Source organism: Stegodyphus dumicola, chromosome 8, assembly GCF_044657685.1.
Source record: "Stegodyphus dumicola isolate Sdum_Otavi_A_Nest chromosome 8, ASM4465768v1".
In the NCBI taxonomy this organism is placed as follows: Eukaryota; Metazoa; Arthropoda; class Arachnida; order Araneae; family Eresidae; genus Stegodyphus; species Stegodyphus dumicola.
This window is the reverse complement of record NC_140775.1, coordinates 89,284,507-89,311,693: the sequence shown is the minus strand read 5'-3', so window position 1 is coordinate 89,311,693 and position 27,187 is coordinate 89,284,507. Positions and strand designations below refer to the sequence as shown.

General features: G+C 34.9%; 1 protein-coding gene across 2 annotated transcripts in view; it reads left to right on the top strand.

The window, feature by feature from the left end:
- The window catches only part of LOC118192388 (uncharacterized), a 166,753-nt gene that overhangs the window by 29,505 nt on the left and 110,061 nt on the right, over window positions 1-27,187 (top strand). For both annotated transcript variants that reach the window (XM_085822103.1, XM_085822102.1), the window contains exons 5-8: window positions 4,132-4,392; window positions 21,256-21,420; window positions 23,068-23,398; window positions 26,068-26,240. In XM_085822103.1, coding sequence (XP_085678229.1) covers window positions 4,132-4,392; window positions 21,256-21,420; window positions 23,068-23,398; window positions 26,068-26,240 — 930 coding nt within the window. The remainder of the gene's footprint in view (window positions 1-4,131; window positions 4,393-21,255; window positions 21,421-23,067; window positions 23,399-26,067; window positions 26,241-27,187) is intronic.

Sequence of the window (27,187 nt, the reverse complement as noted above, 5' to 3'; positions counted from 1 at the left end):
AGGAAGATGATGGCGACTGTTTTTTGGGACAGAAAAGGTGTAATTTTGGTGGACTTCCTGGAAAGAGGCACTACAATAAACTCTCAAAGGTATTGCCAAACTCTCCAAAAACTCAGAAGAGCAATTCAAAACAAGCGCAGAGGAATGTTGAGCTCTAAGATCTTGTTGATTCACGACAACGCCCGGCCCCACACGGCAAATGTCACTCGTAAAGTTCTTGAATCTTTTAAGTGGGAGTTGTTTCCTCATCCGCCGTACAGTCCCGACCTGGCACCGAGTGACTTCCACCTATTCCCAGCAATGAAGAAGTGGCTGGCTATGCAGCGTTTTGATGACGACGCACAGCTGCAAGAAGAGGTAACGAAGTGGTTGAAGGCGCAGGCGGCCGAATTTTTCGACGAAGGAATTTCCAAGCTCGTACATCGCTATGATAAATGCCTTAAATTGTATGGTGACTATGTAGAAAAGTAGTATTTGAGTGTGGCTTTCATCTGTATATAATAAAATTTGTTTCCTATACTTTGTTTATTTTTTTATTCCAAAACGTAATCTACATTCTGGATAGCCCTCGTATATATATACAGTACAAAGTCCGTAATTTGGACTCGTCGGGACTTCGGCGATTCCATATTAGGGGTTTTCCAAATTATAGATCATCAATTTAAGTCTGGTAAGGTAGCATACAGAAATTATACAATTAAAAACATGAAAATGTAATTTATGAAATAAAGAGCAATTATGACCTAAAGGGAATCAAACTTTACAAAAAAAAAAAAAAAAAGGCCTAATATTTATTTGTTTATTTTATTAAACATTTCTTTCAACACGCGCATGTGTAAGGCATACATTACGCATAGTCGAAATTAGAAAATTGCAACCAGAAAACTATTTGATGTGTATTCGTGATATTTATAATGACGAGGAAATTGATTTAAATCATATCAAAGACGGAGCCTTTCTGAATATTTAATTGCCAAGCGTGAAATACCCAGTCGCGGTTCTGTTGATGATTCATCAATTCTTAATTATGTAATCAATGGGATACCCGATCAGAGTAGTAACAAAATTATTTTGTATGGGTGTAAAACTATTTCTCAGTTCATGGAGAAATTAAAAATTTATGAGAAAATCCGCATTCCAGATACGAAGAATAAGGGTTATTCAAGTACTAACACACAAAATAAAGCAGTGCTATACCTAATAAGAGTAATAAACCAAGGTGTTATAACTGTGGAAGTATAGGGTGCGTAATGTATGCACATTCTTTACGCCCATGCATACAAAAAAAAAAAAAAAAAATGTGGCTTTGAGGTCTGGATAATGGACGTCCAGGTTATGGACTTTGTACTATATATATATTTTAGTTATTTGGATTAAGCATTTGTACTTTATTATTTATGACTATGTTCTTGACCATATGTAAAGCTTCATAACACCATTTTTATTCATTCTTATGTAATTAGCATTTTGTAATAATAAAAGAAGTAAGAAATAGAAATATTTGCTTCATAAGGAAAAAATAATACAAATGATATGTAGCACTCCCTATTTGCTTATAAACTGAAGGTTATTTAATTTCCTTAAATTTTGCATGATAATTTGTTAATCCGTTTTTTAATGTAATTTAAAGCATAAACTACCGTAATTTCCGGAAGAAAGGCCGCATCAGCGGAAACGCAGCCCTCGAGAAAAATGGCAGGAAAAAAATTTAAATCACACAGAAACGACACAATAGATTAAATTGCGTGTGACATCGTCATGGGCCGTATAGATGCAAAATCTCAACCTAAGTCCTGATATATGACATACCAGTTAAGAAAAATGTATGAAATGAAACCATAATTCAAAAATAAATTAAAGGTAAGAAATGTGGAAAATATATTTACCTTCACGTATATACTTATATTTACCCACTAAAGAAGTCCATATTTGTAATACTCAGACTATATAATAAAAATTGTTGCAACAATAAAATATTAAATTTGGATGACAAAAGGAAATTTTACTTACAAAAGGAATTACAGCAAACTATACATCATATGAAGCCATCAAAATCTGATTCTTCACTATTTAAGATTTAGTAAATCCTGATCTAAGTCCAAGTCTTCCAGATCGTCACATTCATCCTCTTGGTTTACAGTCTCTTTATCTAAGGATATAATTTCAGCTTCTTTGAACCCTGCTATTATTGACGATGTTTTTACCGATTTCCACGCACTTCCTACCCACTTTGCAACTTCTTCATAAGATGCTGTATGCATTTTACTGCTTTTGGTATATGTATGCAATCCTTCACTCATCCAACACTCCCACTGCTCTCGGATTTCAGCTTTGAAGGAGTTATTACCTGACAAATCTAACGGTTGTAAGATTTTTGTCAAACCACCAGGAATTATTGCTTCGGTCATAGACAATTTTTGACATTTGGTTTTCACCGACTCAAGTGAATGAGCACGCATGGAATCCATTATCAATAACCCTTTTGGTTGGAAAAAAGATTCCATACAACACTGCCAAACATTTTGTAGCCACGCATGCATGATTGTTTCGCACCTCCAGCCGTTCTCGTTTGCACAAATAATTACGTCATTAGGAAAATCTCCCTTCGGAATAGTCTTTCGTTTAAAAATGATCATCAGCTTTAGCTTGTCACCATTTCCGGCACAAGCTAACACACATGTAAATACATGCAAATGACGTTCTTTAATGCCCCTTCGTAAGCACAGATACAGTTTTTGCACCAGTTTCATCAACAGTTCTGTTTGCAGGAGAGTCGAAAGCTAACGGCGTTTCATCCATATTTATTATCTGTGAACGAAGAATTTTTTTTTTTTGGTCGGTAATATCTGTCACATATTTTAGAAAAGATGCCTTTTTATCCTGCCAGTCCATTGGTAATTGTTGCCCGACTGTTGTTCTAGTATGCACAGAAATATTTTTTCTTTTCATAAATCTGCTACACCTCCTTTGAAATCATTTATGTTCATTCGCTTGTAAGCATATTTTTACAGTCGAAATAGCCATTACCTTTCCTCGCTGCTCCTTTATCCACTTTGCAAGTCGTCCTCTAGATTTGGCCACCTTTTGGCTCGTTTCTGTTGTGGCACATTTTTAAGAAGTTCTTTTCATTTCTCCAACGTCGAATACATCTCTCGTCCACTTCAAACTCTCAAGCTGCTGCTCAATTTCCAATTTGTTCAGAATGTGAAATTATATTAAGCTTAAAACTAGCAGTATAGCTTCTGTGCCGTTTAGGTGACATTTTCAAAAATTTTCCGCTCCCTTCTTACTTAAAAACTATCCAATAAGTACTTGTACCCAAACTGATGGGATCTGTATCTGGCAGAATGCCAAGAAAAATCGATTCATGCTGAAGGGGAAATATGTCAGAGTTCGTTATTGCAAGTTCAGGTGTGGGAGTCGTGCCCGCCTTTGAAAAAAATTGCAGAAAAGGCAGGGGTTGGGAGAGGATGGGTCCTGGAAGATTCATCGAATGGCAGAGGAGAGAGACTATTCAAACTGATGAGAATGTTGATTTGCAAGGGGGAAGAATGTTATTGTTCTGAGATCTTGTTTAGGGTGAATAAGGCATGTAGGTCTGTTCAAGGGAAAGAATGTCAACAAAATAACTTTCGCAAAAAACAACTGAGTGGTCTTTTGTGTGGGTACAGCACCAGTCTATGCACAATGACAAGGCCATCCAAACTATGTACAATGACCATCATAGGAAATATTTTATTTTTAGTGCACCTAAATGCCACATGGGTAGAAATGCCATACCCACTGAAAATTTAAGTTTTAAACACTTAAACGCCGCAGCATGTCTTCCGGAAATTACGATATATCGTTTTAAATTATTTTTCAATCTATATATTTTTAATATTTATTTCTAAAATATTTGAATATAATTTTTGTGAAAAGCTTTACAATAATGATCATTAAACTTTATTTAACAGATAATTTAGAAGTAGAAATATAAATTTTTAATAAATCATGAATAAATAAAACTTAATATTTCTTACAATATTGGTATAACATCAGAATTTTTCTAATACAAACTGCAGTTTTTTTCCCGCAGATAGTTTTATGAATTCTTTTTTTCTATTTTGTATTATATTTTCTATTATATAGAAAGAAGACTGTGATTTTGATGACACTTCTAGTTCAGATTCCTCAGATCAGTATTCTCGTGGTAAAGTGCTACTTTTAAAAAGGCAGCTAGAGCAGGCCAAAAAACAACTGGACAAGAAAACAGAAGAATGTCAGAATCTCTCTGAAGGCTATGAGCGGAAGATTGAAGACTTGAAATTACAGCTAAATGAAAAAAATATTCTGATTTCTTCATTAGCTGATGCAAATGCAAATGAAAAAGAAGCAGATAAATTACCTAAAGTAACTTTTTAGCTTATAAATTATATATTTTTTAATCTAATATCTAACATATGATGTTAAAACGTCTTTTATGTATTTTTGTTATTATTGTTTTTCAGTATTAATATTTATTTCAATTGCTTAATTGCAAAATGTTTATCAGTTAATTTTATTCGATATGTACACTGCACAAAAAAAAAGGGGGGACAGTTCTATATCTCTTGTCGTACTGGGTTGATTGACAGAATATAAATTGCATTTTTCATGTATCAAAAGCACGAGTTAGGATGTATATTGGATTTATATATAGCATTATTCTAACATAGGTATTTTGACAGAAAATAGACATTTCTGAAATAACATACCAATTGTTTTCCATATTTCGATTTTACTACTCAAATTATGCCAGACTGCCGAGTTTTGTAAAAATTGCATGAGTAGTTTTTAAAAAATTAGCTCCCAAAATTTTAGCTCCTCAATTGAAATTCCTAAATTGAATTTGGTATATATTAATTAATTTACTTAATTAATTAATATATTAATTAATTACTCTTTTTTATGAAATGGTTTTGATTCCGCATTTCAAAATTTAAGTTTATTCCAAATAAAATTCACCCATTTTTTTATTTATTTTAAAATAATTTTTATAAATTAAAAAAAAATTTGAATTATAGCCTATAAAAGTTTTACCATCTTAAAGTAGATTTATATATATATATATATATATATATATGTAAACATATACACATGGGATACAGCTTATTTTTTTAATATAAAGGAAGTAATAAATGCTACTGAAAAAAAATGATGGCATAGCAAATTATTTATATTAATTAGCATTTATTATGAAATGTAAAAACTGCCATTGATTATTTCTAAGAAACAGTATAGCTTCAGCAAGACCTTCTTTGTTGGATGGCCATAGATCCAATTTGATAAACTTTAAAGCTGAGAAGAGTCTTTCCACATTAACTTGAGTAGGAGGAAGAGCTGTTACTGTTAGGGCTACTTCTTTTAACTTACCAGGATAGATTTTTATAAGTTTTAAAAGAGGTGTCTTGCGCAATCATATTTCTCTATTTCTTCAAAGGCCGTGTAGAAATCTTGTTTGTATTTTTTAATTTTTATACCTAAAGGCTCTTGGTTTTTTATTTTCATTCGCTTGCCTTAGCCTTTTCAATATTATCCAAAAATATTTCTCAAAATATAATTCATCTTTCGAAGAGGATGATAGGGACTTAATTGCAATGTCTGCAGTTTGACTGTCCTGATTCGAATTATCCAATTGTTCTGAGAATAATTTCATTCTTAATGAAAGTTCATAGTTGGCTTTCTTTGCCTTTTTAATTTGTTCGTTATCCAAGAAAATTCGGTGTTTCAGATCTGCATATATTGAACCCAGCAAGATCTCATTTACTAGCAAACTAGTTTCTCTTTTCTTCATTGAAGAAATGATTCCTTCTGCAATAAACCCTCCATTTCAGAGAGAACAAACATCACATTCTTCCATTCTCGTCTCTTGTCAATTCTTCAGATGCAGCTTTTTTGTGGCTATATATGGTGTAGGAAGAAGTGTTTCCAATTCTGTAAGATCATTCCACATTCTTTCTGTTAGTGAAACATTACTGTTTTCTATGTCTTCTAAAAAAGTTCTTAATCCTAACAACCTCTTTATCATCAAACATGTAATTCCTTATCGCGTTGCTTAATCAATAATTGCTCCTTTTCCTGCTCGCTTCCTAAAAATGGCATCAATTTTGGGAGTTCTTGCTGCTATTTCTGCTTACCTAAATTTACTCGTGAGATTTGTAACTAAATGAATCAGTTTAATCACTAATGACAAATGTTGCATCCATCCTCCTCCCTCATATTTATTTATTAATAAGTCAATAAAATAGAAAATAACTATTTATTAATGCATATAGTCCATAAATAAAAATATTAATTCAGCTTGTCATTAATTTTTTTCAATTCATTTAAATTTCATCTCAAATTCAAACTGTTTAACAAAAACTGGAGTCGGAGTTTACCTCTTTTTAGTGACTCCAACTTTTTTTACCACCAAATGTGTCTGACTCCAACTCCACAGCCCTGTTAAAAACTCTAAATAATATGATTTAGATTTTGCACCCGATATAAGAATCAGGCGACTCAGTGGTACAGGATAAGCGCTGCTGGAGTGGTTTATTTCTTTCTCAATTAAAAAGAAAAAATCTTTTGATTCAAATATTTATCCTTTGGACTTTGAAACTTTATTTATAGCTAAAATGTCTAGAAAATGAAAAGTTGTCTCAGAGTTGCCAACTCTCCCGATTAAGGTGGGAGACTCCTGATTTTAGACCGCTCTCCCGCCAACCCGATTTACATTATATTTCTCCCGACTTTTTCTTATTCTTAAAATTTCTCACGATTTTTATGGAACTTGGCTTAATACTTTGTTATATGAACCAAAAAAAAAAAAAAAAAAAATTTGGACATCTGAAAGCAATTGAATTTTCTCTAGATTATATCTAAAACAAAACCTTGCAAATCAGATAATTTCTGCTTTGTGAGTGAGATCATATACATATCCAGAAACATCGTTCTCTACTTCTCCAATGGGTATCGAGCTCCACTGCGTGTAATCTGGCATATATTAGCCAATGAGGACAAAGCAAGCTGTTATTTGGATTCTCTTTAGTTATTTCGTTCATTTTGTCCTGAGTTGTGTGAGTACACGTGCCTTTGGGAAATAGTTTTAGAAATTATCATCTTTTGTTATGTCTGCGAGAAAGGTGAAATACTCGTGTACTTTTCAAAAAGCATACACAGTTGACTTTCCTTCCATTATTTCCTCAAGGAAATGTAATAAATTTGCGATGTGTACCGCCTGTCGTTGCGATTTTTTGATTTTGCACAGTGGAAGTGCGGATGTTCTCAAACATGTGTGTACACAAAAACACAAGAACAACAGGAGTTGTTTTGAAAAAAAACAACAGAAAATTAAATTTTTCTTCGGAAACAGAGGACCAAAAAGTTATTAATGCAGAATGTCTGTTCTCTACCTTTTTACTGGAGCACAACCTGCCACTGAAAGCATTGGATCACGCTGCAGCTTTATTTAGAAAAATGTTTCGCGATAGTGAAATCGCTAAGAAATACTCAAGTGCAAGAACCAAAACAGGTGCAATTGTTAAAGAAATGGGTTGAAAAATTAATCTTCAGTTATTGATTGCATTAAAACAGCTCCATTCTGCCTCTCTACAGATGGAAGCAATAATACCGATATAAAACTGTATCCTATTGTTGTTTCTTTTTTTAATCCAGAGTCTTCAGAAAATGAGTGCAGCTTTTTTTCTGTCCTCACTTTAGAAGGAAATTTGACAGGCTTTATAGCACAGCTAATTATTAACACTTTAAAAGAAAATGCAGTCCTTCTGGATAATTGCTTAGCACTTGGTGCTGATAATGCACCAGTATTGGTAGGCTTGAAGACTGGTGTTGCAGGCATCTTAAGAAAGGGAAATTCAGATATGCAGATTATGAGGTGCACCTGTCACCTCTTAGATTTAGCAGCTGAAAAAGGGGCAGCTTCTTTACCAATAAATGTGGATGAACATATTGTTGATATTTATTATTATCTTGAAAGGAGTTCTAAAAGGAAGGAAAAATTGAAACAGTTTCAACAGCTGCATAGCAGCTGTTTACATTTAGAAAACTTGGATGAAATTATAAAATCAGCTAGGGCTGACACCCAGTGGAGTTTAAGTAGAAAACTGAAAGGTGCTGATGGAATTTTAAAATATAGTGAACTGTCTAGAATAATATTGGCCATCTTAACAGTTCCCCATAGTAATACAGAGTGTGAGAGGATTTTCAGTGTTGTTGTGAAAACGAGGACTAAATTTAGATCTAATATTAGCAATGACACATTAGAAAAACTTTTATTAGCGAAAGCAGGCCTACATGGCAATTGCTATGAACAAAATTATGAAGTTTCTTTCTTAAAGAAAGCAAAATCTGCCACTGTTTATAACATTTGTACATTTTTTAAAGTGTCTTTTGGTTGTTGTTGTTTTGTTTTGTTTTCTTAAACGATGCAAGTAATAAAAATGTTTTTTTATGTGTAAGGTATTTTTGCGTTGCTTGCATTTAGCAATTAGTTACTATTTAAAGTTAATTCATTATTAAAAACTATATTTTTAAAAAGTCTTTTAACATTGTGAAAAATCTCCTGATTTTTGAGTGTCAAAGGTTGGCAAGTATGCCGTCTTCAAAGGTTGGCAAGTATGCCGGCATAAAAAAATTGTCAAAAATGCAAAAATTATGTAAGTGTAACAATCAAAAAATTGTAATTTCTTTGTGTCAGCACTGAAAACAAATATAGCAGGAAAGAAGAAAATTAGTCTTTTACTTCAAGGAAGTTGGGTGTTCAAAGAGAAAATACTTGGACATGCACACCACCAAATAGGAGAAATTGAGTTTGTACTAACAGTAAAGACAAAAATATCATTGCAGATTAAATTGAAGAGTGACTGGTTTTCAACTATATGGTTGTATAAATTTAAATTACATCATAGAACGCCCTCAGGGGCTCACTTTTGTGAGTACGGGTGTGGCAATCCCGAGGTACCCTAGCCCTTCAGGGGATCATCTTCTTGGTGAGACGGGTGTCACGATCCTGGAGCCCCAGTGATCTATCCTCTTTTCTGTCTCCTCTCCTCTTAGCTGGATCTTTTTCCCTTCCCTTCTCCCTTGTGGTTTCTCTCTACGGAGTTTGGGGCTTGTCACGAGAGGCTGGAACAGACCTTGTCTCTAGTTCTCGAGTGGCGAGAAAACTGCCCACGTGTTTGCCGTGCGTGGAGACCCGTGTCGCTGGAAAGGAGGGTCCTGGTAGTTGAGGGGCGAGGTACTGTCCCCAACACACTGCTTTGGCCTCTGCTTCAGCTAAACGGGAGGCACCTTAGTCGTCCTCACGGGTGTCAATCGGCTGGTCACTAGTCCTTGTGTCAGTGGCTTGGGGTCAAGCTCTCGGGAGTACCTGCTTTCGGGAAAGCCGACTGTGGGGCTTCAGTTTGCGTATAGGTCCGGCTAGCCCTAACACAGGAATCTGTGTTCCCTTGTTGGGCTCCGTGGTGGGCGGGGCCGTCGGACCCGAATCTTTTCTTATTTCAATATGGCTAATTCTCAAATTTTTCTGATCAAAGACTTCGAAGTCACTCCAGTCTCTCAACCTAGTTCTGAAACGTCCACTACTAAACCAGTCACTCAACCTAGCTCTGAACCACCTACTAATAAACCAATCATTCAACCTAGTTCTGAAAAGTCTACTACTAAACCAGTCACTCAATCTAGTTCTGAAAATTCTGCAAAAAAATTACGGACAGATGCAAATAAAAAAAATCATAACAATAGTCCCCGTTTCCTAGTCATCTCTAGTCCTTCTGGCGAAATGCATAAGATGTCTCCTTTCGTGATTAACAAATACATCCAGTCTTGTATTGGTGAGCCGAGAAATATAAAGCGTCTCCGCTCCGGAGATTTCCTTATTGATACAATCTCAGCCACCCAGTCTGCTTCTTTACTTCAAATAACTAAACTTGGGCAAGCGAATGTCAATGTAACAGCACATAAGACACTGAATTATTGTCATGGCGTTATATCGGAATTCGACCTTCTGTATGTTCCTGAAGAAGAGATCGCTTCCGAGCTATCCGACCAAAATGTCTGCGGTGCTAGGCGGATCAAGATGCGTAAGGAAGGTAAGTTGATCGATACGAAACACGTGATCCTTACCTTCAACACGCCTGATCTGCCTAAGAATATTAAGGCCAGATATTTAAATTGTCCCGTAAGACCCTATATTCCCAACCCTATGCGATGCTTCTAATGCCAGCGTTTCGGCCATTCTAAGACGTCTTGTCGTGGCAGCCTCACATGCGCCCGATGCTCACAGATTGGCCACGATTCTGAAAATTGTACCGCTGCGCCTCTTTGTATAAATTGCAAGGGTGAGCACCCAGCATTTTCACGCCTCTGTCCAAAATGGAAATTGGAAAAAGAAGTGCAGACTGCAAAGGTTACGAGGAACATCTCATATGCCGAAGCCAGAAGATTAGTCCAAAGCACACAGCTACGACCAAATACATCTTACGCCAATGCTCTTAAAAAATCTCGCTCAGTTGCTACCCAAACATCAGTTAGTATGCAGACGCCACCAAACAAAACTCAACAGACTACAAACAACAAGAAGAAAGAAAACCCAACCCATACAGTACAAAATAAAGATATAGTAATTCAAAGCAAACCCAAAACTACCACACGAAAAGAAACAAATAAAAATAGAAGTTCCAGCAATAGCTCTCTTGATGGAATGGTTTCTGAATCTGCGGATTCAGACGGTATGGAAGTAGAAGAGGGTCTGGAAGTTCCCAAGCATCTACTTCCACGAAAAACCAAACAAGAGCACAGAAAGAACAAAAACTATTCATAATGGCCACCCTCGTATCATGGAACTGTCGTGGTTTCCACCGAAATCTGCTCGACATCAAAGCTATAATCAATGTTCATCAACCTTTATGCTTCGCAATACAGGAAACAAATCTAAAACCGGAACAACAAGCAAAACTTCGGAGGTTTTCTTTCGTCAGGAAAGACAACATTGCAGGTGAGCGTGCCAGTGGAGGTGTAGGTCTCCTCACCTCACTGGATTATCCCTCAAATGTGCTTTCTTTGACGACATCCCTCCAAGTTGTCGCTACTCAAACAAATTTTGATTTTGTTGCTACAGTCGTTTCTCTGTATTTGCCTCCAAATGAGCATATTGATCAGCAAGATTTAAATGGTCTTTTAGAGCAGCTGCCTGAGCCTTTCATCATAATAGGAGATTTTAACGGCCATAGTCCGCTCTGGGGTAGTAAGGATACTAATTGCCGAGGAAGACAAATTGAGCAGATGATCGAAGATCATAGCCTTTGTCTCCTCAATAATGGGCAAGATACTTACTTCCATGAGCCTTCAAAAACATTCCATGCTCTCGACCTTGCCATCTGTTCACCATCTCTGTTGCCTTTTTGCACTTTTAATGTGGGTAAAGATCTTTACAACAGTGATCATTATCCCATTCTTGTGTCTCTTGCACGAAGAGGAGCAAACCCCATGTCGAGATCCCCTCGATTCATACTGGACAGGGCAGACTGGGAACTCTTCTCTTCCATTGCAGAGCTCACAGATGAAATGGTAGAAGATGCGCATATCGATGACGCTGTTGAAGCTGTTACTAATACTATTATTCAGGCAGCTATGCTCTCCATTCCTAGAACATCAGGAAAACTACTAAAATATTCAAAACCATGGTGGAATAGCGACTGTCATGAAGCACTGAAAAAACAGAAAAAAGCATGGGGTATTTTTCGTAGATATCCTACTCTGCGAAACCTCATAGCCTTTAAAAGAGCCAAAGCAAATGCACGAAAAGTAAGAAGGCAGAGCCAGAGGGATTTCTGGATTTCATATGTGTCGTCAATAACATCCTCCACGCCTAGCAAGCGGGTTTGGGAAAGAGTTCGAAAAGCATGCGGCATATATAAAGACCACTCACTTTCCTTTTTGGAAAAAGATGGCCGAGTGATTAGCTCCATAGAAGAAATTGCGAATACTATCGGTGAGACATTTGCTTCCGTTTCTTCCAGCAGAAACTATACACCTGCATTTCTTTCTATGAAGCAGCACTCTGAAATAAATCCCATCGCATTCAACTCTTCCAAATCTGAGCCTTACAATAGAGCCTTTACTATGCTTGAATTAAGGAGTGCTTTATTGCAGACACATAGGTCTTCTCCGGGTCTTGATGGAGTGAATTATGAAATGCTAAAGCATCTGTCCTGTAAGTCACTGAATGCCCTTCTCACTCTTTACAATAGGGTGTGGAAGGAGCATGCCTTTCCCAGTGCATGGAGGAGAGCTGTTGTCATTCCTATTCCTAAGCCAGGGAAAGATCCAAGGAATCCCTCCAACTATCGGCCAATTGCCCTTACGAGTTGCCTCTGCAAACTGTTTGAAAAGATGGTAAACAGCCGCCTAGTCTACTTCTTGGAAAAGAATGATATTATATCGCCTTATCAGAGTGGTTTTCGAAAGGGAAGAACAACTGTAGATAACATGCTCCTCTTAGAGACATCTATTCGAAAAGCATTTGTAAGAAGAAGCCACCTTGTCTCGATATTCTTCGACATTGAAAAAGCTTATGATAAGGCATGGAGATACGGTATACTCCGGGATCTTCACGAGAGTGGCTTGCGCGGCAACCTACCAATTTTCATTCAAAATTTCTTGAACACTAGAACTTTTCAAGTAAGAATTGGCTCTGTTTTTTCGGATGTTTTTGAACAGGAAGAGGGTGTGCCTCAAGGCTGTGTGCTCAGTGTAACCCTGTTTAGTTTAAAAATAAATTCTGTACTAAAAGAACTTCCTCCCACCATCTTGGGATCTCTATATGTTGATGATCTGCAGATTAGCTGTCGAGGAGCAGACATGAGATATGTAGAGAGGCAACTGCAGATGGCTCTGATTAAGATCCAAGAATGGTCAGACAAACAGGGATTTACATTTTCGAAACAGAAAACTGTCTGCGTGCACTTTTGTAGGAAGCGAGGTCTCCATCCTGAACCTGAGTTATACTTGAATGGTACAATTATTCCAGTTGCGCCTGAAGTAAAATTTTTAGGAGTGACGTTCGACCGAAAATTGACTTTCCTTTCTCATGTTTTAAACCTGAGAAAGAAGTGTCTGAAAACACTAAATATTTTAAAAGTGTTGGCGAACACCTCCTGGGGTGCAGAGCGTTGCTCCATGCTTCGCATTTACAGAGCGCTTATCCGCTCTAAACTGGACTATGCCTCAGTTGTGTATGGATCCGCTCGGTCATCTGTTTTGTTAAAACTGGATCCTGTTCACCATCAAGGTCTGCGGATTTGTTCAGGAGCTTTCAGGACTTCTCCTGTGCAGAGCCTATATGTTGACTGTAACGAACCATCACTTTATCTGAGGCGTGAGCAATTGTCCCTTTTGCAATATTTTAATACTCTATCACAACCTGAACATCCCAATAAGCTGTGCTTACTTGATAATGAGTGTAACACATTATTTGAAACACGTCCATCCTGTGTTCCTACTTTCCCTTTAAGAGTTCGCCCTGTCATTGAGGAACTCTCCCTCTCTGATATGCACCCCCAAGCAGTACAGAATTTTGAAATTCCACCTTGGGAAAATTCACGGATCCAGCTTCTTGATGTTTTTAAACATCACGTAAAGGCGAGCACTAACGAGATCGTTTACAGACAAATTTTCGCTGAGCACAGGCACAAATATAGCAGTTATTATCCGATATACACAGATGGATCAAAGTCAAATGATCATGTCGGGATGGCTTTTGTATTTGAAAATTACATAGAGGGCAGATGCCTGCACCATGCTTTCTCTGTCCTAACATCTGAACTAACTGCAATATATTATGCTCTTTTGTACATCTCAAAGCTCTGCCACAAAAAGTTCATAGTTTACACAGACTCGTATAGTGCTCTTAAATCCTTGGAAGCTTTTCCCAACGCTCAGAATCCTGTGGTAGTGGATGTTCTCAAAATTCATAGAAATTTAATGATACGAGGATATGAAATCCTGTACTGCTGGGTTCCCGGGCATACGGGAATAAAGGGAAACGAGCTTGCAGACATCGCGGCAAAATCTGCTGTCGAACTGTCCAGTCGCCTTATCCCTTTTAGAGACATCTGCTGTGTCATCAAGGGAAAGATACGAAAAAAATGGCAGCAAATTTGGGATGTTCAGCATCACAACAAGTTGAGAAACATCAAACCTAGAATTGAGCATTGGGATTTTGCTGGAAATCGTAAAGAGGACGTTCTTTTGACTCGACTCAGAATTGGTCATACCAGAGTCACACATAGCTATCTTCTTAAAGCTGAAAATGAGCCTGTTTGTTTTAATTGTAATGTTTGTTTATCTGTTCGTCATATTTTAATTGAGTGTCAATGTTTTAATAGTCTTCGCCAGAAATATTTTAATAGCTGTGACTTACCTCTCGACCGTTTAATCGGAAGAGAGGTCAATTCTAATTTATTTTATTATTTAAAAGAGATTGGCTTTTATTACCAAATGTAATTTGTTTTGAAGACTGTGTCTTGAATGTTAATATGTGCTTTTAACTTGTTTTTATATGACTTCATCCTCTGGATTTGGTACATTTATCTACTTGTTTTTATTTATTGAATTTTAATGTCATCAATTGTAATCATCTCATCTTTTGTTTGGCGCGTCATAATCATCTCTGGTTTTTGCGCCATAATCACTCACTCACTCACTCATCATAGAACATCATATCATATCATAAATGGAACATCCCATGATTTCTCAGTCGAATTATTTGAAGGAATTTATCCAGTGGCGTTATAAGATATTACTCTCGCCTTCATGGTGTAGTGGTCTGCACATTCGGTGCATATTTAAGAGGTTGGTGGTTTGATTCCCGGCGAGAGCATTGCTCATTTTTCAAGTCTCCTGCTTCCGAAAAGTCCTAATGTCTCAACAATGTATATGGATATTGTCTAAAGACGTTTTCCCTCTTGATGAAACCAGTCTTTGTTTTCATTTCATGCCTTAAAAATGCCTAGCCTCTAAAAACTGATAAAGGCTCAGACCAAATACTGATGAAATGGATTGAATTGGATTATTAAGTTATGGCAAAGCAGGGCTATATGCTAAAAGGAGGCTTGCCTTTATGAACAACTTTCTAAGGGAAAACAGCTTGCATAAACATTATGCATGAAAAAAACCATGAAGATGCCCATGCAACCAGCCTATTTGCAGGGATTCGACCCCTGGAGCGAACTACTAGTGTTCAGCAACTTTACCACTTGGCCATTTGTGGGCTGTTTTGAAATGGAAGGCAATAACTTTATTTAAAATTAATGTCAGAAATACAAAGATTTTTCAAAAGGTTGGATGCTTTTTAATATACTTGCAGAATGCTTGAAGAAAAAGAGCAAGCCATTAAGAAGTAAAAATAAATTTTTGCATAAAATTTAGTATTTTTTTAATTAAAAATTTTTTAATGTTATGTTATTTGATTCTAGAAGAAGTTTTAGGCATTCCCCGTTCCGAGAAATTAATCTCACTATGGGTCTACTCCCCCTTAGGGCACATCGTGGTGGTTCAACCTCCACTATTACCCCTCAGGAGAGCAGCGCACCACCTGGAGCAAGCCCCAGGCAGCACCGGTCGTCAAATGCTCCTACCAGTCGCTTGGGCGAGCCTGTCGCAGCGGGACATTACCCAGCGACCCCGGGGGAGACCCCCGGGTTACTAGTACCATGCCGCGCTAGGACCTGCCAGACTCCGGGGCTGGCCAATAAGTGACCTTTCCCAGAGCCTTCAGAACCACCAAGTTCATAAATTTTATACCCCCGTGGCCTGATTCTAGTGATTTCAAAAATAAACTATTTGATTAAAATAAGGTATTTCAAAAATAAACTATTTGACTAAAATATGAATAACATTTTAAGAAATTAAATGCAGGATGATAAAATTGTGTGAAGCAATGGGCACAATGATAAAACTGTTTAAAGCAATGTATGCAAGTCATCCCAAGTTAAAATGTTGGATATACATCTCTCTTATTTATATATCTTTTCTGAGCGGAATATTAAAAAGCATGTTAACTGTGCTTTACTGTATTTTCTGTTTTAATATATGCAGTTTTCAAATGCATCATAGTCTGGGTCACAAAGTATTCTTCTGAAAAAAATGCAATTCAAATAAATAAAATCAAATTATGGAAAATTTATATTAATAAATGTATTCAAAATGCACAGTTCGAATGAATAAATAGAAAATTTTAAAACAATTATCTGAAGAGACAATGCAACACAAACAATTAAATTAAAAGCGTAGAAATTTAAAAATTACCTAAAACAATAACTATGACCTAAAAAAAAGTATAAAGAAAAACTATTTCAAAAAAATAAATAAATAAAGATGCACCTTATATTTAAACTACACAGTTCGACTGAGTAAATAGAAATTTTTGGAAATTCGGAAAAGAAAAAAATAATTTAAAATAATAGCAATTATCAAAACATAAGTATGTAATGTTATTTTAATAATATTATTTATATAATCTGCTGAGAGATTTGCCTATTAGTAAATGAGCAAGTAGACCACTGAACACTGGTAATTGAATGGGAATTCTGATTCTGTGAATTAATTGTCTGTATTTGTGTTTTGTGTCCCTGTGTATAATATTACTATAATAGTCCATTTTTAGCTTAGAAAATAATTCATAAAAACCTCTCTTCCATTAAGGTATAATCCTAGCAGACTGAACCATAACCAGTTTAATAAACAAACAAATAGCTGTGAAGAGATTTAAATAATTATCAGAATTGTACGCAACATTTTTCTTTGCTGAGATCAATCTAATTAACTATTCTTTTAGTCATTCTGAATTATAGTTTCATCTTCACCTTGTGTGTGTTTGCTGCCTTGTATCCATTTCAACTGTGAAAAGAACGTATACTCCACTGTAGTTAAAACTGAGCTCTGTGAAATACTAATTTTCAACATACCCCGTCAGAGATTTTCAGTTCATAGTTTTTATATCTGTAGTAGTCATTTTATATGCCATGCAACATACTTGTCTGATGACATTCTTTGCAACCATCTTGCGAGTACTCTACTATACTCAAAGTATTATTCTATGGTTAAAAAGGTATAAAAACAAAAATTTCATTTGCAGTTCATAAAATTAAAGCATTTTCCTGTAATATTTCCTGTAATTTTTGCATATTTTGTCTTGAGAAATCAAAGAAGGTAGACCAGCATGTTCTGTTCAAAATTCAAGAACATTAATTCTGCTTATATTAAGTAAGCAAATGCACTTTTTAACATTATCCTCATTTATTTTATCTCTGTTTACATTAAAATAAACTGGTTTTGAATTTCAGGAGTTTCGACATTTTTTGTTTCAAGAAAGAGATAATATTGCAATTTCATTGGCACTAATTTTAAATGCTTTATGTTTAAAAGAAAATGTAAAGCATTTAAAATAATTAAAACAAACATTATGTAACCTATGTGCTTTTAATAGTGAAGTCAAGTCATGCAGCACAGCTTGGAACTGAGATGCTTAATCAGTATGATACCTGTAATGCTTTTAAGTTATTGTTAACTGTTAATGTGTTGTTAGAATGAAAATGTTTGCCATGACCAAATAGTTCTTACTTTCAGAATGATCCTCATACTTTTGGTTATAGTTGTTTAAATTTCATTGATTCTTAATGATAAAGATATATTACAATTGGTTGTAGTTGTTTAATTTTAATTTAATCTTAATAATGAAGATATATTACAAGTGTTCAAATTAAAACATTAGTTTGGTTAGACTGAAAAAAATTCAGCGAGCAAATGCCAGTAAAATTATTGATTGTATATGCAGTCGAATCTGGTTAATTGGACCGCCGGATAATCGGACCAGCCGCCTTTTTCGGACTGAATCCTAAAGACCCAAAACAAATCCTATGTACATAAGCCTAATATTCGCTTATTTGTACCGAAATTCCATTTAATCAGACCAAAAAACGGGAGAGCGAATAAAAAAGAGAATACACAAGTCGACCGCGTACAACAGATGTACAGGTGGTCCACGACATATGGGAGAATCTGTAGCTGCGCTCCCCAGGAGAATGCTTTATCAAAGGTCAGGAATTTCTTAAAGTGCATGACATGAGCAAAACCAGTGGGAGTTGAACATGAACACCATTTTCTTTGACCTTTCTTAAAACAAAGCCATCGGTAGCCGCCAGTGAGGTTATTGGTCCCACTGCGTCTCCGAGTTTCGAGGAAATAAACAATAGAGTATCCGTCTCCACCTGAAAAGAATTTCGGTCTGTCAATCATGAGTGTACACAAGTTTACACAAGAAAGTGACATGAGTTTACACATGAAAGTAAACATGAGTTTACACAAGTTTACACAAGAAAGATATCATTTCACCACCCTTTTGGGATGATTTTAGTGCCAAAACTTTGAATGGAGAGCATTTTATCTCCCTCTTGACCACAACATCTTAACCCTGAAACACCAAGGTTTTTTTTAGACCACTTTAGTCAGTGAATTGTGCGCGTGTCTTATCTCCCCTGCCAGAATGCCACGACGGGACTTGACGGCAGCTGAAAAAGTTTTTTTTTTCCTGGATAAAATCAAGCAACAACCACAAAATACTAGTCAGTGTCAGTTGGTGGAAATTACCGGATTGGCAAAGACTACAATTTCGCGCTTGATAAAACAAGATAATGAGCTGCAAGAAGAGTGGGCACAATGTGAAGGACGAGGAGGAACTTCCAAAAAAAGTGTGAAGCCAAGGATCCAGACATTGATGAGGCCCTTAATGAATGGTTTGCAATTGTTACTAAACGAGCTGTGCAAGTAAGTGGCCCATTGTTAAAATGCAAAGCAGAAGAACTCGCTAAAAAGCTGGGCCACGATGACTTTAAAGCCACGGACGGTTGATTTTCTCGATGAAAATCTAGACATGACATAAAATTCAAGAAATCACATGGCGAGAAAGAAAGTGCTGATAGTGCAGATGCTGAAAAAGGAAAATCAACAAAACTGCCGGAGCTTCTTGAAAATTTTTCAACAGATGACAATCTACAATGTTGATGAAACTGGGCTGTATTATCGTGGTACACCAGATGACTCATTAAGTTACAAACATGTTGAAATCTCTGGCTCCAAAAAAGTGATGGATAGCGTAACTGTCTTATGCTACTCAAACATGTCAGGACCGGACAAGAGGAAGCTGCTGGTTATAGGAAAAAGCACTAAGCCTTGCACTGCTTTAAAAGACTTAGGATGGACAGTTTACCAGTTGTGTATCGTGCGAACAGAAATGCGTGGATGACCTCAGAACTTTTTAAAGAATGGTTGAAGCATTCGGACAGAGAGCTACAATGGCAGTCGAGAGAAGTGCTGCTGCTTCTTACTAATTGTGCAACATGTCCTTATTTAGATTGCTTGAAGAACATCCAACTGGAATTTTTACCTCTCAGGACCACAGCTTTGGTCCAGCCAATGGACATCGGCATCATCAAAAATTTGAAGACCCTTTATTGTGCAAGGTTGGTTAATTACATCCCTGAAGCAATTGAAGAAAGTTTGCTGACCTAATCGTCAAAAGCCAGCAAAGTCAGTGCAAAGGTCAACATATTACAAGCAGTTACAATTGTGGCCAATAGCTGGCGAAAAGTGAGCAGTGAGACAATTCAGAACTGTTTTTCTCACTGTGGCTTTAAGCACTTGGTTTTGGAGATGGATGTGGATATGGTCATTGAAAGTAAAAATGATAACGGACATGTGGAACTTCAACAGGTACAAAATTGCGAAGAATTTTTATCCATTAACAACGAGCTTCAATGCTACGATGAAAATGAAGATTACGGTGCTGCAATCGTTGCTCAAGTTGCAACAAAACACATGACAGCATTGGAAGACCAAGAAATGATGATGATGATGCCGCTAATAAATTGGCACAATTGACAACGCAGGATGCGAGGAAATGCATTTAAACTTTGCGTCGGTATTTCATGCAGGAGGGAAATGAAGGCAGTCCCATTGCTGCGTTGGATGTTTGTGGTGATTTCGTTTGCCTGCAGTCCGTCAAGAGCACGCGTCAGATCACAATGGATAAGTTCTTCAAATGTTGACTGAAACTTGGTAAGAACTTGTTTTTATTGTGCTTGCATGCTGAGTATCGTGGAGATTGTTTCTTAGAATTTGTTTCTAAATTAATTTTCTAAATGAAAAAAATTTGACTGTAGTTCTTGTTAATACATGTATGTTTGCCATACGTGTGTACTCCGCAATAAAGGTCATAATTGCATTTTAGTACATGATTTACATTTACATTTACTGTTTGCAACATAATTGAACATATTCGTGTAATCGGACCAGCCGGTTATTAGGACCAAAACGATCGCTTCCCGATGTGGTCCGATTAACTGGAATCGACTGTAATTTTAAAAAATGAAGAGCTTTTATGATTTCAAACATTTACATAATTATTCATAAATTACATTCAGTTTTCGTATTTCAATTCATATTCAATGATTTTTTTAAACTCTGGAAAGTATTTGATAATTGAATTAAAATTTGTCTTTGCTAGTGTGTTCAGTTTTAAAGCCTCCGAAATGAGGTGGATCCAAAAATTTTTAAACATGTAGAATTTTTTTAGTTTAAAGTATTAAGAAAATTTAATCACTGTTATTATAATCTCTTAATTTTTTTGTTGTAGAAGGAATATAAAATGTTGTTAAACTTTTAACTATTTTAATTTTATTTTAAATTTAGTTTACTGTTTTAGTTTAATAATGGCTTTTTTTAATATGCATTTTTAACCGATTTATATGATATTTTAACATAAGATACAATTTTAAAAGGTCTAGTATATATTCAGTTCTTTTCTATTGCTGTTCAGTTATTAGTTTTGAGTATCTTTATATCCTCAAAATTATTATATGCACGTTTAGATTACTTATTATAAAAATCTTTTAGATCATTTGATACAGAGGAAAAAATGTTGGATATTATTATAAATGTATAAAATATATAAAATTATTATGAATGTATAAAATAACTTACCACATTTTGAAACTGTTAAACTAAATTACTTTTTATCAATCAATGTAAAAATATCTATTTAATTACTTGATATTTATTTGATATCTCTTGGTTTTTGGTAGTTGATTATTATTGAGTGTTGTGATTCAGTTACATGTTATTAATAAATAAAAATAATCTCTTTGAAGCTCTTAAAACTATAAATGTTTATTCCAGAAGGATTCAAATGTTCAAGAAATGTATGCTCAGATTGTGTACAAAGATTCAAAAATATTAGAATTAAATAATCAAATTTTAGAAAATGAAAAGAAAATAATGGACTTACAAGAACATATCAAAGAAAAAGATGAGGTTTTACAGCAGAGGAATCGTGCTGTTCAGGTAAGTCAATAAATCAGGCTCTAAATTTATAATTACTTTTGTAAGAGTAAAATATTTTTTTGTAATTTAGAAATAATCATAATTTTATCTGAAATTAAAGGGTGAGGGAATAGAAGGTAATATCTTTTCCCTAACTTATAATTTTTTCTTCCTCTCTTTTTTTGTAATTTATAATAAGTGAACAAAATAAGAAATTTGAAAATAGCACTGTGTATCAAATATGGCAGGATTTTCATAAATTTAACAACAACAACAACAAAAAAACCTCTTCTATATAAAATAATATTAAAGCTGTTCTAGGGAAATATTCCTTATTTTAGGTATCCTTGAAAATCTCATTATATATTCATTTTTTTGTAAAGATTGAGGTTTGGAAATTAGTATTTTTAAATTTGTATAATTTTAAGCAGGGTATACAGTAGAATTTCTAGGTATGAAATTTATCCTGCCAGTGTTCAGATGTTTACTAATGCAAGAGTCACACATGGAATAAATGATTGGAATCGTAGTAATAAATAATTATACAAATCATATGAAAATAAGGAAATTATAAAAACCCTTGCAGCTGTGCCATTTTATTGAGAATCCTATTCTAGGTGAAATAATAATCTGCAATCAGTGGTCCTATGACTGTCAGCTGAATATGAAATTTATGAGTGGTATGAAGGTCAATATGGAGGGCCACATTGAATGCCATTCAAGATCTCAGTAGCACCAGGCCATTAATGCCCAACAGGATCGATGTGTTGTCTTCTTGGCCTTGCGAGATCCTACAGCCAGCTTACATACGTTAGTTAGGAACGTGGCTTATGTATAGGACAACAAGTGTCCACAAAGACAGTATGACGATGCATGCAACACCACAGACTGTCAGCACGACATACATTGTTGTGGCTTCTCTTGACCCTGCAGCAGAGACAGGTGTTATAGACAACAACACAGGGCATAAGAGTGGCACCATGTCATTTTTTCATACTAATCTTGGTTCTGCATCATAAACATAGCATCATGATGGACACATTCATCTGTGGAGGCCTTGAGGAGAATGAACATTTCAAACTTGAATTCATCATCATGATATGGGCACAGCACCTGGGATGCCACTGGATACACATTGCTGTTTGAGTAGCTGGTAATGTGGACACTCACATCATATTTCTGATGTGTTAAGGTCTGTGGATGTGCCCTATCTTTGAGACCTGCATGATTCCATTCAGCTAGATAATGTGCAGTCGCATATTTCATGTGCTGTCCTGATCTTCCTCAATGCAGAAAGTTTTTGACTGTTATGCTGGTCAGCTTATTCTTCAGATCTTTCACCCACTAGTGATGGATGGCTGGGATGCCCAGTCACTATGATTTGAAAACTCCAGCATAGAGTAGAAACCACATGGAATGGAGTACCCATATCTTATCCAAGCTCAGTTCAATTTAATGCCTAGCCAGGTTACAGCTAATTTCAGTGCCCGAGGTGGCAGTTTGTGCACCTGAAACCACATGCAAATTTAATCATGTCTTCATCCTGTTATATTGTATATGTAAAATAAAAAAGATTTTTCTATTTGCTTTCCTTCCTGCTGTAGCATTTTAATGTCTAGTAGTGTATTTCTCATGCAGGGATTTTATATTAATGTTGTTCTTTTGCAGTTAATGGCTGAAGACCTAGGACGCAAAGGTCAGACAGTCATAAGTGAGTTGGATGAAACTCGTGATCAGATGAAAATAATGCAGGAAAATTTTGCATCAGCCGAGAGTGAGTGGAAAGTGCAATTAGAAAAGTATAAAGAGCATATTGCAGGGCTTGAAAATGAAATATTAGAAAAAGACCAGAAATTGAAAAATAGTGAATTAGTTGCAAAAAATTTGGAATCTGCTCGATATGAATTATCTGTTAAAAATGCTGAGCTTCAAAAGAAGGTAGTTATTGTCCAAGAAAATGCTGCTAAGCAATGTGAAATGTATAATAAAGAAATTGAAGGTGTGTAAAGGCTTCTTTTTTTTTTATGTATTGTAATATTTTAAGCTAAAATTTTTCTTCTGTTTGTTTCCTTGCTTGTCATGTTGTTTCCTTGCTTGTCATGCTAAAGTAGTTTTCCCTGTATATGAAATAAATATAAAAAATGAACATTAAATTTTGATAAGCTGGTATATCACAAATGAACAGTTTGCTAAATCTGTTTGCATCAAGAAAGAGAAGAATTTATATTTCTCTATATTATTTATTTATATTTCTTTACCTCAGTCCTTAAATTCTAAAATGTATTTTTTTTTCTTTCTATAAATGTCATAAAATAATAGGATATACCTTAGAATAAAAGTTTTTTTTTTAATTGCCATTTATTTCAAGGTAATAAAATCATCCAAATTATTGATTTATATATGAGTACTTTTGTTGATAATAAATAAGTTAGATAATTAAAGAGATGCTTACTAGAAATATTTAAGTATTATGTTTCATTAATTTTCTTTTCTTTTATTTTTATAAGTCTTTTGCTATTAAAATTAAGAAGCGTATTCTTAGAATGGAAGAACTATGTTTGTTATTTTATATATTTTTTGTCTTGTTGTTGCTTAAGCTCACTTGTCTGATATGGTCAGCTCAAGCCCATGAAATTCCTCGTTGCAAGAATTGCTAGATTACGCCTGATATTGGCAACAGCTTTGAGTACCTAACAGGTGATAGTGCGATTTGGCTCAGTTCACCTCCCCCGCCCCCAATTTTGATGGAGAGCACCCAGGAGTGGGATCTGAGGATCTCCCACCCCTCTCCCCTTCCATCAAACCACATGAGAACACTTTCAGTTTACCACATATTTAGAGTGCCACCATGCCGCACCAACACTATACATTTACAAACATCCATGCCTTCTCTCAAACCTGAGCCCTTCAGCACAGCATTCAGCGACGCAAACCACTATACTAGTTGGGCGGCATTTTTTGTCTTATTGAAGGAAGTTAATTGTTGTTTATGTTCTTTGATAAATCAAAATTATGTACAACAGTTTTATCATGTTCAACAAGAATATAAGAAAATAACAGACTATGAATAAAGGGCAGAATAAACATGAAAATGTATATATATTACCCCTAAAGCACGAAAGTCATTAATGTGCACATTTCCTAGTTAATCTGTAGATTAACTGATTTTCTTCATTAAAGTGTGGAATCAAGAATTTTCCCTATTTTACTTACATAATGTGCCCATTAACAGCTTCCATATCATTAAAAAGTTTGCATATTGTTTTCCATATCATTAAAGATCTAAAGTATGTTTCTCTCAGTTCCTTTCCTTCTCCTTCCACTTAGCACATTACTTACAGGCATTCGCAAATCTGCACATTGCTTACTTGGCGCTCATTAAACTGAAATAAGATCTTTGCTAGAGCAACAGCAAAATTTCTGTATACTTAACATAATGTTATATATTTATTTTTCAATATCTAAAAAATTAAGTTAGTACAATCAAACAATCAACAATCAATTAAAAAATTATAATCCAAAGAATGAAAACCATTTAAAATATTATTAAGGAAAGGAATTTGCAAAACATATGATAAAATTAGGCTCACTTATTAGTGCAATCTAAAGATATTAGTGTCACTTTAAATTACGTAGCAGTTGGATATTGTGACTGGCACACCTATTTGTGGGACATTTAGATTGGTATTAACATTTTCTGAAATCTTTCCCAATCAACAATTCAGAAGTGTAAGTGATGGCTGTTTTAAGCATAAAGAAACATATCTGTTGTTCTAGCAAAGATCTTATTTTCACTTTAACAAGTGCCTAGCAGCTAATGTGCAGGTTATCTGGATAATTTTAAAAATGAAACAATTTTCCATACTTTAATGGATCACCCTAGTTAATATGCAGTTTAACATGATAATCTGCAAAATAACTGATTTCCGCACTTTAACGTATATACACAGCTTTCATTTTCATTCATATATATAGTTTAAAACCTGCAATTCTAGTTTTTTTAAGCATCTTAAGGATAGAAAATGAAAAATGTTTGCAGAGATTACCTTATACATTTCAAATCTTTCGTTATGCAATGCACAGTCAAAATGAGTTGAAAAGATTGTCTGGGAAAATGATATTCAAAGAATTATAATCCATATTGTTTGTCTTATTGTGTAATTAATAAAAATAACCTGACCCATTAAGAAATTTATTCTGATTAATGTTCCAAATGAGCAGGGGAAAACTCCTTCCCTGCTCATTTGGAACATTAACTCAATGATCAACTGCCTTCTAACTTATTTGGATCATTAATCAACATTATTATAATTTTTTAGCAAATAATTTATATTGCTTGTTTGGTGAAATTAGCAGCTGATTGACTAAGTGTTGCTATCATGTACATAGCAGCAGAAACTTAATTCCAGGTGTACTTTCTTATTAAATCAAAAGTGAGTTAATAAAATTTATATTTTTCAGGAATCTTATTTAGGTATATTGTATTATAGCCAGCCCCTGGTCTAAAAAATATGCAAATATACAATAATACGTTTTGTGATTATTTTAATATGAGTAATTCTAACATAGTACTAGGCCATTTGCTCAGAAAAGTTTAATTTTTGTTTGTATTGTATGCTATTGTGTGATTTTTCCAGAGATCAAACTTTTTAATCCCTCTCTTCCCAGGTGAAGTTGAAGATTTAAAGAAAAATCTGGAAAAGGAAAAATGTCATGTAGCAGAACTTCAAAAAGCCCTTGATGACTTTAGTAGTCAGTCTGAGAACAAAGTTTTGAAAGCTAGGGTGAAAGAAAGAACAAAACTTAAAGCTTTGGAACGTGAACTTAATGCATTAAAAAAGGTAATTTCTTTCTTCCATTTTACTCTTGAAAATGCTTATCATTATTCATTTAAAAAATTTATTGGAAGGCTTCCCACTCAATACCGTAAATGCGAAAATGCATTTTAGGTATTTCATTCATTGTCAACATTTTTGCATGATAAGGATTTCACTCTTTAAATAACTGCTCCAGATGAATAGGAAAAACTTAAAACTTTATTCCAGCTTGAGAGGGAAAATAATTCTCAGAGAATAATTGAAGGAGAATAGAGATAATTCAAAATGTTCTTGAACATATGAGGAATAATACTGATGACTAAAATCACTCACAAAGCAAAATGTAAAGCAGTAATCCCTGAGCAGAAAACTCAACAATGCAAACAACACCAAGAATTTGGATCCAATTTGCTCACAGCTCCTCATAGCCTCCTGTTTATGCTGTTAAGTTTGTTATGTTTATGCTGTTGAATGGGGAGGAAAGGCACTTCTGGAACCGTGAACAAAAATTGCTTCTAGGGCTTTCAAAACGTATTTTCCAGAGACTTTCAGAATGTTGCCAAGTTGGCTTCAAATCACCAAATGTCATCAAGATCTAGTAAGGAGATTCCTTTTTAAATCATCTGTTTTATTTGAACTGTCTTTAAATTCCATTATCAGTTAATTCAGAATTTATAACTGCAAAATAATGTGTGAAATGAACACTTATAAACATATATTAACTAAAGTATACAATTATTCTATAAAATGCACTAAATAAATAAGTAATAAAAAACAAAAGCGTGACATTATATAAAACCAAATTATGAACAAGCAGAAATATTTATAAAAATTTACAATGGTTGCTTAGATTGTACCTTTTTTTTAAGCATGAAGATATTTATAGCTCTCTGCTGTATTTAAGATGAAGTATGTTCCAGGCATGTACATTATTATTTTTTAAATCTTGGTATATGTTTTATTATTAATTT